Source organism: Notolabrus celidotus, chromosome 19, assembly GCF_009762535.1.
Source record: "Notolabrus celidotus isolate fNotCel1 chromosome 19, fNotCel1.pri, whole genome shotgun sequence".
NCBI classification, from domain to species: domain Eukaryota; kingdom Metazoa; phylum Chordata; class Actinopteri; order Labriformes; family Labridae; genus Notolabrus; species Notolabrus celidotus.
In genome coordinates this window covers 2011976-2027374 of record NC_048290.1, presented here as the reverse complement: position 1 = coordinate 2027374, position 15399 = coordinate 2011976, and the positions used below count along the sequence as shown (strand labels likewise).

Here is a 15399-nt window from a genome sequence, read left to right as displayed (position 1 = left end):
GATGCGTTAAGACACAATACGATATGTTACGATACTTTAAGACATGATTTGATACATTACATTGCGATATGATAAAACACGGTCTGTCAAAGTAACATCATCAAGTATTATAAATTGAGCTCAGTTTGTGTATCGTGTTTTCTTACCTTTAGACTCGTTGGTTTGTCGGAATTAACATTTTTAAAAGTGAATATTATCTGGTTTCTTTCCAGCTCTTTGACAGTAAACTGAATATCTCGGGGGTGTAGACAAAAAACAAAACATTTGAGGACATCTTCTTTGATTCTGTTGAAATCTTATTGACATTTGAAAGACCGAATAAACTAATCCTGTAATAGAGAGAACAATGAAGAGAACAAAAGTCCAGAGAAATGATTATTAGTCGCAGCTTTTGAGTGACCAGGGATCAAATAAGTGAGAATATCCTTCTCTCATCTCTCCATTAAATACACAGAGAGCAAAGTGATACGAGTCATCCAACAAACTGTCAGAAAAACAACCAACAAGTAAACACCGAGAGGTCAAAGATTTATTGTGTAGATGGGATAAGAAGCTGTAAAGTAATTACAGGATTACAAATGTTAAGTCCTTTAAATACTTGTTACGTAACACAATTAAACTAAGATTAATTTGAATTGTCTTCACTGCTTCACTGTCTCAAAGCTGTTGGCCTTTGTGTGTTACATCTAAATGACATTAAAGTGTATTAACGTGTGTAAATAAAACACTGTACTCAGCATTAATAGCATGAGGAGGATCCCACTCTTTCAGATGTACATTAAAGAAGAAACCCTCGTCTTATATTCAGATCAAAACGGTGAAAAGAGAGCATGATAAAGCAGAAACACTCTCTCTCTCTTTCAGCACGTTGTACCTGACTTTGATGATTTTGTTGTGAATCTCCAGCCTGACGCTGAGGTCTATTTTTAGACTCTCTGTGTGTCACATGAGGATGTATGTGATGTGTCTCCATCCATGTGTGTGAGAGTCTTTACATCATCCTGCCACACCTCCACTGAGTCATCACAGCCCCCCGACTCATGACGTCACGGCTGCAGATGGCTCTAATTGGCTGAATCTTAATCATCAATATGAAGGAGGGCGAGCAGACGGAGACTGAGATGTCATCACATGTTTTTAGTTTCAGTGAAAAAGCTTTGTTCTGTTTGTTTAATGAAAAATTCAAATTCACCAAACAAACAGGACTCGTGTAAAACACGTCTCCCCTCCTGTAGAGGCTCGTCCGTCCTCCCGCTGCTGCTGCTGCTGCTCTTATGTAATCGCTCCAGCTCTCCTCCGAGGACCGCCTGGCTCCAACATGGCCGAAACTCTCAGTATGACATCAGAGAGTGTGTGAAAATGTGTGTGTGTGTGTGTGGGAATCAATGTGGCTTTGTGTGAGCACAGAGAGCAGCTTTAATCTCCACGCATCAGATGGTTCGATTGTTTTTTTGGTGCCACCGGAGTTCAGAGCCGGATCGATTTGTCTTTTTTAAACACAGCTGTAGATCAAAATATTTTTATTCCTCTCTTATTATCTGTTTTTTTTTAAGCTCTTCTAACTAATATAGGAACAGTAACACTCAAATATTCAGTGACAAAGCCCAGGCACCTGTCTCTTCTGGCAGGCTGTCAGTTTTGGCATCCTTACTGTGTCTGTGTTTAGTCCCCATGAATAAGGATGGATAGAGTCCGTACTCCACAAACACAGAGAAGACAAAAATGTCTTTATTGGAATGATTAAAATAACTCTGGAAAGGAAGGAACAAGTGTTAGTAAATCTAGCTTGGATTCACTTTGAGTAAACATCTTTGTTTGTGAATTTTGCATCAGAAAAAGACGCTTCAGGAGCTTTACATGCAGCGTGAGAATGAAAAAGGTGACCCTGTTGCTCGAGCATCCTTAGCAGGTAATTTTTGGCAGTGTAAATTTCACAACTGATGAGAAATGGTCGTATTGGAGATACAAAAAAAATAACTCTGACAGCTCAGTGAATGTGACATTTCATAGTTTGTGCAGCAGATTCTGGATCTGCAGAAAAATGCAAAAAATTTAGTCCAACATTTAATTATTTAGGGCATTTTTATTTGAGATATATGCACTAGGTTATGTCACATAAATTCTTAATATAATGAAACAATAACAGTATATTAATCTAATTTATCTACAATGCTAATAAAGTTTAAAAGGCTTTACTGAGAAGGTTTTAATGATTAATATTTGTTATTGTTATTTTCACAGTGAACAAGCATAAACAAGCAGTGGCACCCTGAATGGCAAGGACCACATAGAAACTAAAATCAAAACAAAACAATTACATCCATCCATCCATCCATTATCTTGACCGTTTATCCTGTTAGGGGTCACGGGGGGCTGGAGTTTTTCCCAACTGGCTTCGGGCGGAAGGCAGGGTACACCCTGGACAGGTCCCCAACCTATCACAGGGCTAACACAGAGAGACAGACAACCATTCACGCACACACTCACACCTATCAATTTAGAGTGATCAATCAACCGGGTGAGCATGTTTTTGGACTGTAGGAGGAAGCCGGAGTACCCGGAGAGAACCCACGCATGCACGGGGAGAACAATTACATACATACATATAAAAATAACTAAGAATAATAACAATCAATACACACAAAAACAGATGCACAGACAGCTTAATATTTGACTTAAATGATTTGCTACTACCTAAACTAAAATCGATTTAGTCACTTAAAAACCACAGATGTTTAACTCTGTTAGTGCATAAAAACGCTGCTAATTTTTAATAGTAATGTGGTTAAAGCCGTGTGAAGCTTCAGATCAATCCACACTGCAACCTCATGTCTTGAGAAATGAAGTCTAAAAACTGCAGTTCCTCGAGTGTCCACTAGAGGCTGGCTCCAAAAGCAGCAGAAGCTACATACACACCCATTCTAAGAAGGTGATCTTTACACCAGAAATAAACATGTTTACAGCCTGGTTCAAATTTTGTTTTTAGTCAGAATAGCTTATTTATCTGACTACACACTGAACTGGGGTGAATTATTTTATATATTTTGTTAGTTTTGATGATATTCAGGTTGAATTTTGCACGATTAGAGGTAGAGCTGACGGGCGGGCACACTGTAGCTCTTTACCTCCTTCTAGGTCGATCTAAAGTTAGTTTGAGTCAGCATTTCTTACATGGTGACCACGGATAGGCTCCAAAACGCCACATCAGAAACCAATAAGTGACGTCACTAAAACTACGGCCATGTTTTATAAAGTTTACGTACAAAACTTCCTTAATCATCAAGCTGAAGGACGCATTTTTGAAGCACAGGTGACTTTAAGCTCAGACTCTTCCCTGGCACTGTGCAGTTCCCCTAAATAATACAAGCTTTGGCGCTTCAGTTTCATACGCCCATCACAATTTTTTAGCAAAGACATAACAAACATGTTTAACGTCTCCTTTGGGGGCCAAAAATGTCTTTACAAATTATTGTCAATCCAGAAACTCTCATCTGATCGACGTGGTCCTCCTGTAAGATTTGCCCATTTCGTGTGTGTGTGTGTGTGTGTGTGTCTTTTTTTCCTTGTTTCATTTCAGTTTGGCGGAGCTGAAAATTACAGTAATAAACCGTATTAAATTTTAGATGATGCATGAAACAATCTCACGAGTAGAATTGGAGGAGCTGAGCCCCAGCTGCTTCCCTCCCGTCTCTTTCAGTTTGAATCAAGCGTCAGTCTGTTCCTGTTTCTCTGACTGACACATGGACGGGTAGAACAACACGGCTCTGACGCTCCCTCTCTCAATCATGTTTAATAAACCACATTTTCATCACGTGCGGGTTTAACTCAGCTTTCTTTGAATGCAGTTTGACGCTATAGAGCCTCAGCCGATGTAATTATACAGCAGGCAGTCGGATATTTCACCCAGCTGGTGCTCAGACGGGTTATTAGTCACACAGATAGCTTCCGAGTTCGTCCTTTGACACAAAGCCTAAGAGCCGCCGACATGGAGCTAATTTCAACTTCTGCTGCAGATCAGTTTCTGTTTCAGCTCCCAGAAATATCCAGAATCATAAATACCCAGAGAACACGCCTGTGCTGCAGTCTCAGGTCTAAATATGATTTCATGCACAGATCACGGTATCATCTTTATGATGTCCTGATGGTCTCTGTTACTGTGTCCTCACTGTATCGCTCTGCAGGGTGTTTAAGTCACAGTGGGGGTCACAGCTTTTAAATCCTTTAAGATGTTACAGAGAGGACGGTGCAGCGGTCTACATCAGCAGCAGATGTGAACACACAGATGGCTTTCCAATGAGGAGAATACGTCAGTGGATTAAACCGGTTTAAGAGCGGTCCTTACTTTTACTGTCAACGTGGGACTAAAGGAGCGATAAAACTTCAGGCTTTTCCCTGCCTCATAAAATCAGAACAAAGCAGATCTGAAGAATACATCTTTAAAAAAACATTTCTTTTGACTTGGTTGGATGTTTTTCTGGTTCGTTCAGAAAGTGGTGGAGACCAAAAACAGAGGTAAAAGAGAACTTTTAATATTGAGTGGTATTTCCAGTAGCTATTAGTGCTGAATGTGTTTTTTCATGATGTGGGGGAATAATGAAGGAAAGGAAAACTCAAGGAGAACCACGGGACGGGGAACAGGTGTATCAAAAGGGGGTCGAAGCCTTCAGATGTAGACCAGCAGCCTGTTGCACCAGCTGTGCATAAGTTGTGTCCTAAGGTATAAAGTCCTCCCTAAACCATAAGTTGAAACTAGTTAGTTTGTAACTTAAGTTGTGTCATTGTTTGGTTGCACCACGGAGATGTAAGGTTCATCTTAACTAGTAGACCGTAACGTCCAAACTAACCAAAACATTGTTGCAAATATGACGTTTACACTTCCAGCAGCCAATCAGAGGAAAGCACCAATTTTGATGCATTGTTATCTTTCGTGCCTAATCGTCTCAGAACTGACCGACAGCTGAATCAAACTAAAGTAAGGTGATAACTACAGCCTCAATCCTTAATCTACGGTGTGTGTATAATAACAGTGACATCGAGTGGTACAATTATCAACTACAACATATGTTAATCATAGGAGGGCAAATCTTGGTCATCATATTTTTCCAAAGGATTTAATCTCTCGCGGATATCGTGTTGCAGACGTCATATAGCTGGGAGGACCCTCTGTATCTCCTCACCACCCCACTTTTCAAAACGACGCTCCATGGCAGCCGATATACTGTACGGAGGACTTTACACCTACTAGGAGCCAAGTGTAAGAATTAAGTTGCAACTTAGGCTTACGTTGGAACTATCTCAGCTGGTGCAACGCCTAAAACGTTAGTAGAGTGTAAACTCCATCCTAAATGAGAAATTACGTTCTAACTAGGCTACGTTTGAACTTACGCACAGCTGGTGCAACAGGCTGCTGGTATCTAGCTCTTGGATCCTTTGCCTAATCAGGTCTTCATTATTTTTAAAGTTAACCATAAAAAGACGATTAAAAAAGTTTTATTTGCAATTTTAGGGCCAGATAGCATCACTTTGTGCAAAGAATTGTGATCAAACATTATTGTAAACATCTGTTTTGCCTCATTGAAATTTAAAAGCAGCTGTTTGGTGAAGTTTGGGTAAACTGCAGATTGTTTTTTGGGAAATCTTGATCCGTGTCTGTATCAGTGTGAAAATATGCACCCCAGTCTCTCTCAAGCTCTCTTAAACGCTGGAAAATGTACTGACATAATCAGTTAAGGCTGTGAGTGTTTACGCAAATATCCCAAACTTTCACCTCGACTTCATCAAGAATTTTTCTTGTTGTTCAATTTCCCAAGAAGTTGGAGGAGCTGATGTGAGAATGCAGCAGGAAATATCTGTAAAAACTAACTTTGAGCGATCAGGCGAACGTGAAAACGTCTATTTCATCTGACTCTAGAAGAGCGACACGTAAAGCAAGATGAATCAAAACATCTGAGGTTGCAGAAGGAGAATCAATTTCAGGATTTGAACAGTGCACATCCGTCAGTTTATATGCAGCACTGATACTCATGCGAAAACTGCATCATAGCATCGGTCTCTGCTGCGCTGTCCTCTATCATGTTGTAAGCTTTACACACACAACATCTTGTCTGGCACTGGGAGGACATGTGTGAACAAGCAATTTAGGGAATAAGGGGACAGAAAGGAGGCTTTGGTCATATGTAGCATCTTCATATTGTTTGATTTGTGTGACCAACAGGTGAAAAATCACAGACGTGCACTTAAGGATGATACAAAGCGTGTAAAAAGGAAGAAACTCCTCTATTTCAACTGATGAAAACTGCTTTATTCACCATTTTCACTCCTGAAATCCCTCATTGATTTATAAAAACGTTGCATTTAACGAACTGATTGTTTCTGCAAGTAGAGAAAAACAAGAAGCTTTGAAACCTTTTCCCCAGGCAGCAGCTCTGAATCAAATCTTTGATGGTTTTGTTGCATCCTGCTGCTCTCACCCTGCAGAAGGTTTTTGGATCGTAGCAGGTGATCGTGCCGTCCTCTGGTTGCATGTCAGAGTCTGTATGTTCGTAATGCTTTCTGGATGTTAAACAGATGTGGCACCACCAGATTAAATCTCACATCCGTGACGATGACACAGATATCAGAGATCTGACTGCAGCTTTTTAAGTGTGTCATCATCTCCCTTCTCTCTCCCTCTCTCTCTCAGTGAGGAGCTGAAGCTGGCCTCCCAGAAGTCTCAGCATCTCGAGGAGGTACTGACCTTTTCTTTAAAAGATGGAGTTATTATATAAGCTGCTTCTTTCATCCCGATACGAGCAGGAGAGTCAGGAGCAGAGTAATTTGATTAATAGGTCTTGGCATAGCGAGGATTTACTTCCTGCTGTGAATGAACTCTTAAAGCTCAGACGGGTTTAGCTTCTATTTAAATGCCTCTTGGTCTGTGTGTGTCTTCAGAACAATGAGGAGAGGAACAGTCAACAGGCAGACATGAAGACCAGGTAAGAAATCTTCCTTATTTACTCTTCTTTGAGAAATGTCAAAAATTGCTGCACTTAAAAAAAATCATATTTCATATTTATTTGACAAACTAAGGATGTAAGTCACTCATTATTTAAACAGATCTAAAGCACACAGGTTTGTTTGCATTGGGAGTCTCTTTCCCTGTTCTCTGAAGTCATCCTTAAAGTAGATATCACCTGTGTCTGATTTTCAAGCCCGTCATAAAACGTAATAAATTCAGCAAAACTCCAAACAAGTTAAATAAGTTTCAGTTTGTGCATGAAGGTTGAGATTAACATGCAAGGAGGACTGAAGGCTGATGCTGCTAGCTCTGCAAAGACCATGAACTTGATGATTAATAAATGTTCACTGAGGGAATAAGACGACTCAGAACATCGTTTTTATTCTCATAGACTTCAATTCAGTTTGAGTTACTTCTGTAACGAGGAGAGTCGCCCCCTGCTGGAGAAGTCAGAGGCTAAAGGCACAACTTAATAACAGTCTTTGATTTTAAGTGCATTAAAAAGCTGCTAATTATTAGTCTAACTATTCTTTGTAAAATTATTTTTATTTATTAATTTAACTCTTTTTATATTTTTTATTTTGTATGTTTGTATTTATTCATTTAAATTTATTAATAAGCTTTTATTTATTTATTTATTTATTTATTTTGTACGAATATATTTATTTATTTTTCATTATCATTTATTTATTTATTTATACTGTATGAACATAAGTATTTCTTAAGTTCAAATTTTTAATTATCTTTTTGTACAAATATATTTAGTGAATTCACATTTTTATTATTTATATATTTAGTTATTTTTTATGTATATATATTTATTGAGTTTACATTTTTTATTATCTTTTATTTATTTATTTCTTTATTCTGTATGTACATACATTTTTTGAATGTTTAATGTTGTAATTATCTTTTATTATTTTTTGTACAAATATATTTAGTGAATTAACATTTTTTATTATCTTTTATTTATTTATTTGTTTATTTTGTACGTATATATTTATTCCATAAAAAAATGTGTTATCATTTATTTATTTATTTTGTATATATATATATATTTCTTATGTTTAAATTTTGTATTATCTTTTATTTAGTTATTTATTTATTTGTTTATTTTAACTTTTGAACTTTGGACTAGGTGTTTTCAAAACACTTTTTTTTATATGATATATTTCTGCATAAGATCTGCCTCCGAGTCTAATGGCTGCAAAAAGCTGCTAATATCCTCAATAGTAATAAATTATGATGTTAAAATGTCATAACAAACATTTTATAGTCATGAAGAGAGGAGACTCTACATAGTTAGGTTGTAACTCTCAGTGGAAGGAGCCGTTCAGCCTCCACTTGGATACTTCTCAAATCTGAGCATCTTAAACCTTCCTCCTTTAATTCAGCTCAGATGTGCTTTGAGTTTTTACATCTGTTCATTGTGTTTGTTTGCTCGTATTTTAAGCCCTCCGCCGTCTCTCATGTCTCAGCTCAGTAATCAGAGGATTAAAACGTGTCAGTGTCTCCACAGAGCAGCGACTGAAGCTCAGAGGGAACGTTTGATAAGAGCGGGGATGATAGACGGCGAAGGCCAGCGACGGCCGTGGATCAAAGTCGTGTTTGTGATGTAAGATAAGAGCAACGGAGCGATGTGAGGAGCACAGCCGGGAGCTCGTGGTGTTAGCTGGAGGGGAAGAAGAGAAGAGGGGATGAGTAGTTAGAGAAGAAGTTGAGAGAGTGATGTCAGGTAAATCTCAATCAAACAGGAGCTCACGAGTAGAGATGTTGTCGGGGCGTCAGCTGGAAGTCCCTGATCTGATGTGATTGAATCTGAAGGAAGGTTGTCACCACATGGCGCTGTTTACCTCCGATAAGAAGAGTCGTTCTTTGAATCCTCTTTACCTCACAGTTCACGTCTTTAGGTTGTGTTAGTTGTGACATTAAACATACATTTTGATGTTAGTATAATGTTTTTTAAGCTGTTAGGGAGAAAATTGAGTACATGTATACATTAAAGGTACTCTGTTGAATTTATGACCACTAGAGGTGCTGTTGAGCAATGTTTTGATGGCTGGTGCAAAAAGAAAAAGTGCAGTGAAACAAAGTCCTACAAATCCAAAAAATACCATATATGAGAAATAGATGTAGCCACTCTGACGTCTGTGCCTTTTTGAGATCACTGAATTCTTGAGTTCAGCATTTTGGTTGCCACCATCTTGGTCGAACATAGCAATACTTATCATAGTTATCCACCTGCCTTACTCTGACGAATACGTAAGTGAAACAGCTAGCCCGTCGCTAAAAACAGTAGCGCAATTTTTCTTTAAATCTCTATTTCTTTTTAACTTAAATATAAAGATCACATCCTGATCACAAGAATCTGTTATTCTGTGAGGTTATTTACCAACAGAGCCATATTAGCTATTTCCCCCTCTTAACTGTCTATGCTAAGCTAAGCTAATCTGCTGTAGATTCAGTTTACAGGCATGCAAGATCATGAATGTCAAACTTAGCCGTAGAGTTCAAAACCTACTTTGTACCGAGCTGTGACGATGTTTAATCAAGCTGTGAAGTTGGACATATATGAATGGAGGTCAATAGAGATTGTCACCTCTTGGGACCAGCCTCTAGTGGCCGTTTGAGGAACTGCAGTTTTTGGCACTTTCACTTTGGCGTAATTTTTTGAGATCTGGAGATTATTACTTGAAAGAAACACAGTAACACAAAAGCAGATGCAGGAAAGAAGAAGAGGAAGAAGAAATGTTTATTATTGAGATGCAATGAATAACAAAAAGTTTGTTTATAAATCAAACCAAGACTGTGAACCTCATCCTCAGTTAACTGTTACCCTTGGGGAATAATAAAGATGAAGAGTTTGGGACGCTGGTTTGCTTAGAGAAGTCATCTTCATAGTTTCTTAATCCTCCTTTCTCCACAGAGACAACATCTCAAACCAGGGGACAGAGGACATCAACTTCCAGAACTCCACTGGATCCTTACCCTCAGACAAAGACCGCGAGCTGGAGACTCTGAGGAACGAGGTACGCTCACTCCGGTTTCTTACACTTAACATCCTGTTGTCAGCGAGGTATTAATCTGATGTCCGTCCACGCAGATCGCGGTGCTACGAGGAGAAAACGCCATGGCAAAGACGCTGCAGACGGCCGTGGAGACGCTGGAGAAGGACAAAGCTCATCTGCAGGGACGAGTTCACAGCCTGGAGCAGAGGCTCATGGGAACGCAGGGGTCAGAGGGAGACAGGGAAGCTCCGCCCACAGGTTAGGAGATAATGATTGGAGTGTTAGCATCAGTCTGAAGAGGTGTGTGTGGTTTGTAAATGTGTTGTGTGGATGTCTCTGCAGCTTTGGAGCAGCTGAGGGAGGAGAAGGAGTTTGCAGAGGGACAGATTAACTTCCTGAACAACGTGATCGTGGACCTGCAGCGGAAGAACGAGGAGCTGAAGATCAAACTGAAGAAGCTCGCTCTGGCGGAGTTCAACGGCAATGAAGGCACCGATGGGTAAGACTTGTCTAAAGTACAAGAGACATCTTTGCACCTTTGTTTTCATCTTGATATCGTTCCTGAGAATGAACCGTCACCGTCTCTTCTCCATCAGATTCATCGAGGGGACGTCAAAGCGGGAAAAGAAGGTTCCGCCGCGTCTCTTCTGCGACATCTGCGACTGCTTCGACCTCCACGACACGGAGGACTGTCCCACTCAGGCCCAGAGCCCCGACTCCGTCCCCCACACCACCTATCACGGGAAACCGTCCGACGAGAGGCCGTACTGCGACATCTGCGAGGCCTTCGGACACGCCACCGAGTCATGTAACGACGATCAGACCTTCTAGTAGCTCCAAAAACTCTCTACCTTCCTCTTTCTTCTTCTCCCCCTTAAAACACAACTCACCTTCTACTCTCCCCACATGCCTGACACCTTACAGATTTTACCATATTGTATTTTTATACTGTATTTATGCATATCACTGGTAGCCACTGTCCTAATCTGAACCCTGAACCCTGAATCCTGAATCCTGAATCCTTTACTCTGCAGCTCTCTAAAGATGTTCTGAATGCTCGTCCAAATCCGCTGCTTTGGTGCAATATTGATGTTTCTAACGAACGGATCCCGTCCGCTGCACTCGTTGTTTTTTACGTGTTGTTTTGATTTGAGTTTGTTTCTAAATTTAGTATAAATATATTTGTTATTTAACTTAAAAAAAAAAGAAAGAGAGATGCAACAGATTGAAGCACAGATGAAGCTGAAGGGAAATGAAGCACCAGTGAGACTCTGCATTCCTGTTTCCTGCAGCACATTCCTCCGTCTGTACGGCGACACACCGACATCAGAGCGACACTGCCGAGTTCAACACTTTACTTTAACTGTATGTTTAAAATCTTAAAGAGTCTGTCTCCTGTATGAACCTCAGAGGGAGTGTTAGGGCCACTATCAGGACAAATATCTAAACTTTTAGGGAGAAAAATGTAAAAGCTTCTTTAAGACTTTATTTAAGAAATATTACACTTTTACTCTGAATATTTTAAAAATATAATGTACGCATTTGTTGAAAAAAATATTTAAATTAAACTAAGAACTCTAATAACTTATTACCACCTTATTAAAAACATATTCTAGCTTTTTCTCAAAATTATTCCATCTTTATTTGTGAAATATTAAAAAGGAGGATTAAAATATGACCTTATTCAAAAAATGTTTTTCAGAAATTAAGACTTTATTATGACTTTAAATATTATGACTAAGTCAACAATATATAAAAGAATTTTAACAACTTTAATCAAAAATATACTCAAGGAATATTTTACTTTATTTTATTTATACTTGTATTTATTTTTCGACTTTATTAAACAGACATCTTTAATTTTATTTCTCAAAATTATTCTCGAAAAGTTATCCAAAATAATAAAAAATATTTTTACTTTTTCAACGATTATTTTAAGTTTTCTCTCAAGATAAAACAACATTTAAGAAATATGTTAAATATTACTTAAAATATTATAAGTATTTTAAAAAATCACATATTTTTGTTTTGATTTTTTTTCTTTTTTGAATAATTCTAACACTTTTTTCTTGAATCTTGTCATGGCATATAATTTGATTTTTTTTCTCAAAATATTTAACATTTTAATTCAAGAAATATTAAAAATATTTCACATGTATGATCACAGTTTAACACTCTTTCTAACAGTACTTATTTTTGAACTCTGTTAGTGGCCCTAACACTCGTTCATAACTAACCCTAACACTGACCTTTGACCCCGTCAATAATACAGACTAACATGGCGTTGGAACAATGTGGCGTTCAGGGTCACCTGCTTGTTTTGAGCTTTAAACTGTCCTCAGTGTTAAATCAAACAGATAAGAGCTGCAAAAGAAGCTGGTAACACAACCTTGAAGTGAAGGGACTCTATTTTACTGTGTGAGGTCAGTTTCTTCTGTTTACACTCTTTTTTTTACAGACCTTGTTATTGATAACAAAAAGTCTCACCACACGGTCAGTCTGAGATCAGCTCTGGAGCTTTAACTCTAACCACACCATCCATATCAGAGAGTTTGAATCCTAAGAGTTCAGCTTTCAGCACTTTAAGGACTTCTCATCTTAAGTGTGGTTAAAGTTTTCTGCATTAATCAAAGCTCCAAACAGACTCTCCTGTACGCTTCTTTCATCAGCCGTCGTTTCCAATGACATCACTTCCTGCGGCGCTCTCCTCTGCAGATCATCGTACAGGTTTACATCTTCATATAACGCCGCCGACAGTCCCAGAGGATGTGTTGTAGTCACAAACCAAGTCGTTCTGTTTCGTTATTTATGGTCTAATCTTTCACTAACCAGTAATGTTCATACAGGAAAATAAGCTAGCACTGATCCCAGGAGTCCGGTCTGTACGAGGACTACTGTAGTATAGGTGGGTCTTTAAAATGCATCTGCCTCAGAGAAGCCTCCACTAACTTAGTTTTGCACTGTCCACTTTAAAGATTCAGCAGAAATGTACGCCGCTTTCACTTTATGATTCAAAGGAGGAATAATTCTATGGACTAAAGGTTGGTTCACTTTATTCTGTGTACTGTTCCAGTTCATGCAGCGCTCTGTAAAGCACACACTCAACATGTTTGGAAACACGCTCTTTTGTTTTGGAGAAAAGGATAAAACAAAGAATTAATGCAACTCTTGTGTCTGTATGCTGAATAGGAATCCACAGGAAGTTGGCTTAGCTTAGCATAAAGTCAGCTCACCTAGCTGGTTGTCTCAGTTCATGTGGAACAAATATTATATGTGTTTGTTTAGTCTAAATACATTTGAAACCTGTAATTAGGGGGGATTTAAAGCTAGCATGATGCACAATTCTCAGCATCATGCTAGCTGGTTTCAGTTAAGCTAAGCTAACCATCTATGCACTGTTTTAAAGGGGGGACTTTCCCAGTTATACACATCAAAATCAGTTTGAAAGTCAAAATATGATCTTGCAGAACATCGAATTGATATTTTTCAGGTTTTGATGTACATTAAAATTAAACAAATGAATTTATGCTAATGTTGCTAATCAGCAACTAGCTAGCTTACTCCATTATAAGCGTAACCAGCTGTCTACTGGCTTTAACTATATTCTGTCTTTAAAGAGTTACCTTTAAAAAATGTTCAAATGAAAGGTAATTAAAAATCGAAGCTATCTGCTAAATAGCCTCAAATGTTAGCATAGCTTAGCACAAAGTCTTATAATACAGAAATAGCTAACCTGGCCTCGTTGAAGTGTAACTTTGTAGAACACCAATTTTCGTTTTCAGGCTTTGATTTCAGGAAAGATTCAACCAAAACACAAAGTTATATTTAAAGTTTTTTGAAAATGGAGTTAGCTTTTGTCAGCATAGGGCTACGTTTAAGTTTAGCTAGCAGTCTATGGACTCGAGCCTATTTGGTTTTGAAGGTGAACTTATTTTACAAACCACATGTTTTTGATAGTTAAAGAAAATGTGAAAGGCATGCATGTGGACGAGGAAATTAGCATTTTTTAAAAAGTTTTCATGTAAAATAATATAAAATGGCGAATATTTACAAATATAGCTTTCGCTAGCAACAGGTTAGCTGTTTCTACTGGAGGCTTAGATAACTTGTCGATTGGCTTTAGCTGTAAAACAATTTTAAAGAGGAAACTAGACACATCACATTATTTACTTTTTGAAATTAGCAGAAAAGTTGGAAAAATTGGACAAATTGATTCAAGTGATGTCACTGGAGTCAGCCTTATTTTGGACCAAAAACTGCAAGTTAAAAAAAATATTTTGAATTCCCATTTCAGAATAAGCTGAATTTAAAAAGACAAATTTTGAGTCCCAAATCTCTAGTCCCTACATGGCTAACTGCTCCTCACAGTTTTAATGCTAAGATATGCTAATAGCCTGCTAGCTTAGCCTCACATTTAGCATACAGATATGACCCTGTGAATTCTCAAAACAAACGAGTGCGTCTCCGAACATGTTGAATTATTTAAATGAACCCTACACTGCAACACGTATCGGACTAATGAAGCACAATATTGAATCATATTGAATCTTCTAGTGTAACAGTGTAATAATACATGATGTAACTAACCGCTGACACTTTGTAAATACTAATCAGAGGCTTCTTTCTGATCAACGTGTACACAGTGCCATGGAAACTAAATAGAGCTTTGATGTGTACTACATTTTATTTTTCTGCCCTGTGGATCAGATTCACGTTGTAGAAGAAAGTTTCCAGGGACAAAAAGCTGATTTGTATAGACTTATTGTGTAACTTTATACGTGATGCGTCCAATTATTAGTGTACTGTTTTATATGGCACCATCTAGACGTGGTTTTGAAATGTTGAAACCAGTTTTACAGATGTTGACGTGGTGTAAAAGTCACTGTTTTCTATGTACTGTATACTCCTGAACAGTCCAATAGAAATGCTACGAAAGGAAATACTTTGTGTTTGTGATATTTATTTTCAGCCCGACAGTATTTGTCAAACCCGGCTTACTTACTACTTCTACTTAATAATAATTCAAGGTTTATTTTTAGGAAACAGTATCTTTAAAGCTCCTCTGAGGAGTTTTTAACTGGTTATAAAACAGACTAAAATTAATCTTGATGTTTCTTTATGAGCTTCAAAAGCAAACAAGACCAAAACAAGAAAGATTTGTTGTTTCCACAAAGTTGTTTTAATGCCTCAAACCACCACTAGGGTGTAGGTGTGAGGCAAAGTGAGGTACAGCATGTGCAACTGAACTTTCAAGAGATATATTTGACTTTTTTACTAAATCAGAATGAGATTCTGTTGAAATATACCACTTATGCATGAATAGGGTGAGATCTGAAAAGGATAAAAGGCATCCTAAGAGGGGCGCCAAAATCGACACAGCTCAAAAGTTCCTCA

The 15399-nt window shown here is 38.1% G+C and overlaps 1 protein-coding gene across 2 annotated transcripts in view; it reads left to right on the top strand.

Moving 5' to 3' along the window:
• clip1b (CAP-GLY domain containing linker protein 1b) overlaps positions 1-14945 on the top strand; it is a 45750-nt gene extending 30805 nt beyond the window's left edge. For both annotated transcript variants that reach the window (XM_034709674.1, XM_034709675.1), the window contains 6 exons: positions 6683-6728; positions 6931-6974; positions 9924-10026; positions 10101-10263; positions 10348-10504; positions 10602-14945. In XM_034709674.1, coding sequence (XP_034565565.1) covers positions 6683-6728; positions 6931-6974; positions 9924-10026; positions 10101-10263; positions 10348-10504; positions 10602-10836 — 748 coding nt within the window. In that variant the 3' untranslated portion in view covers positions 10837-14945. The remainder of the gene's footprint in view (positions 1-6682; positions 6729-6930; positions 6975-9923; positions 10027-10100; positions 10264-10347; positions 10505-10601) is intronic.
• Positions 14946-15399: the final 454 nt, after the last annotated feature.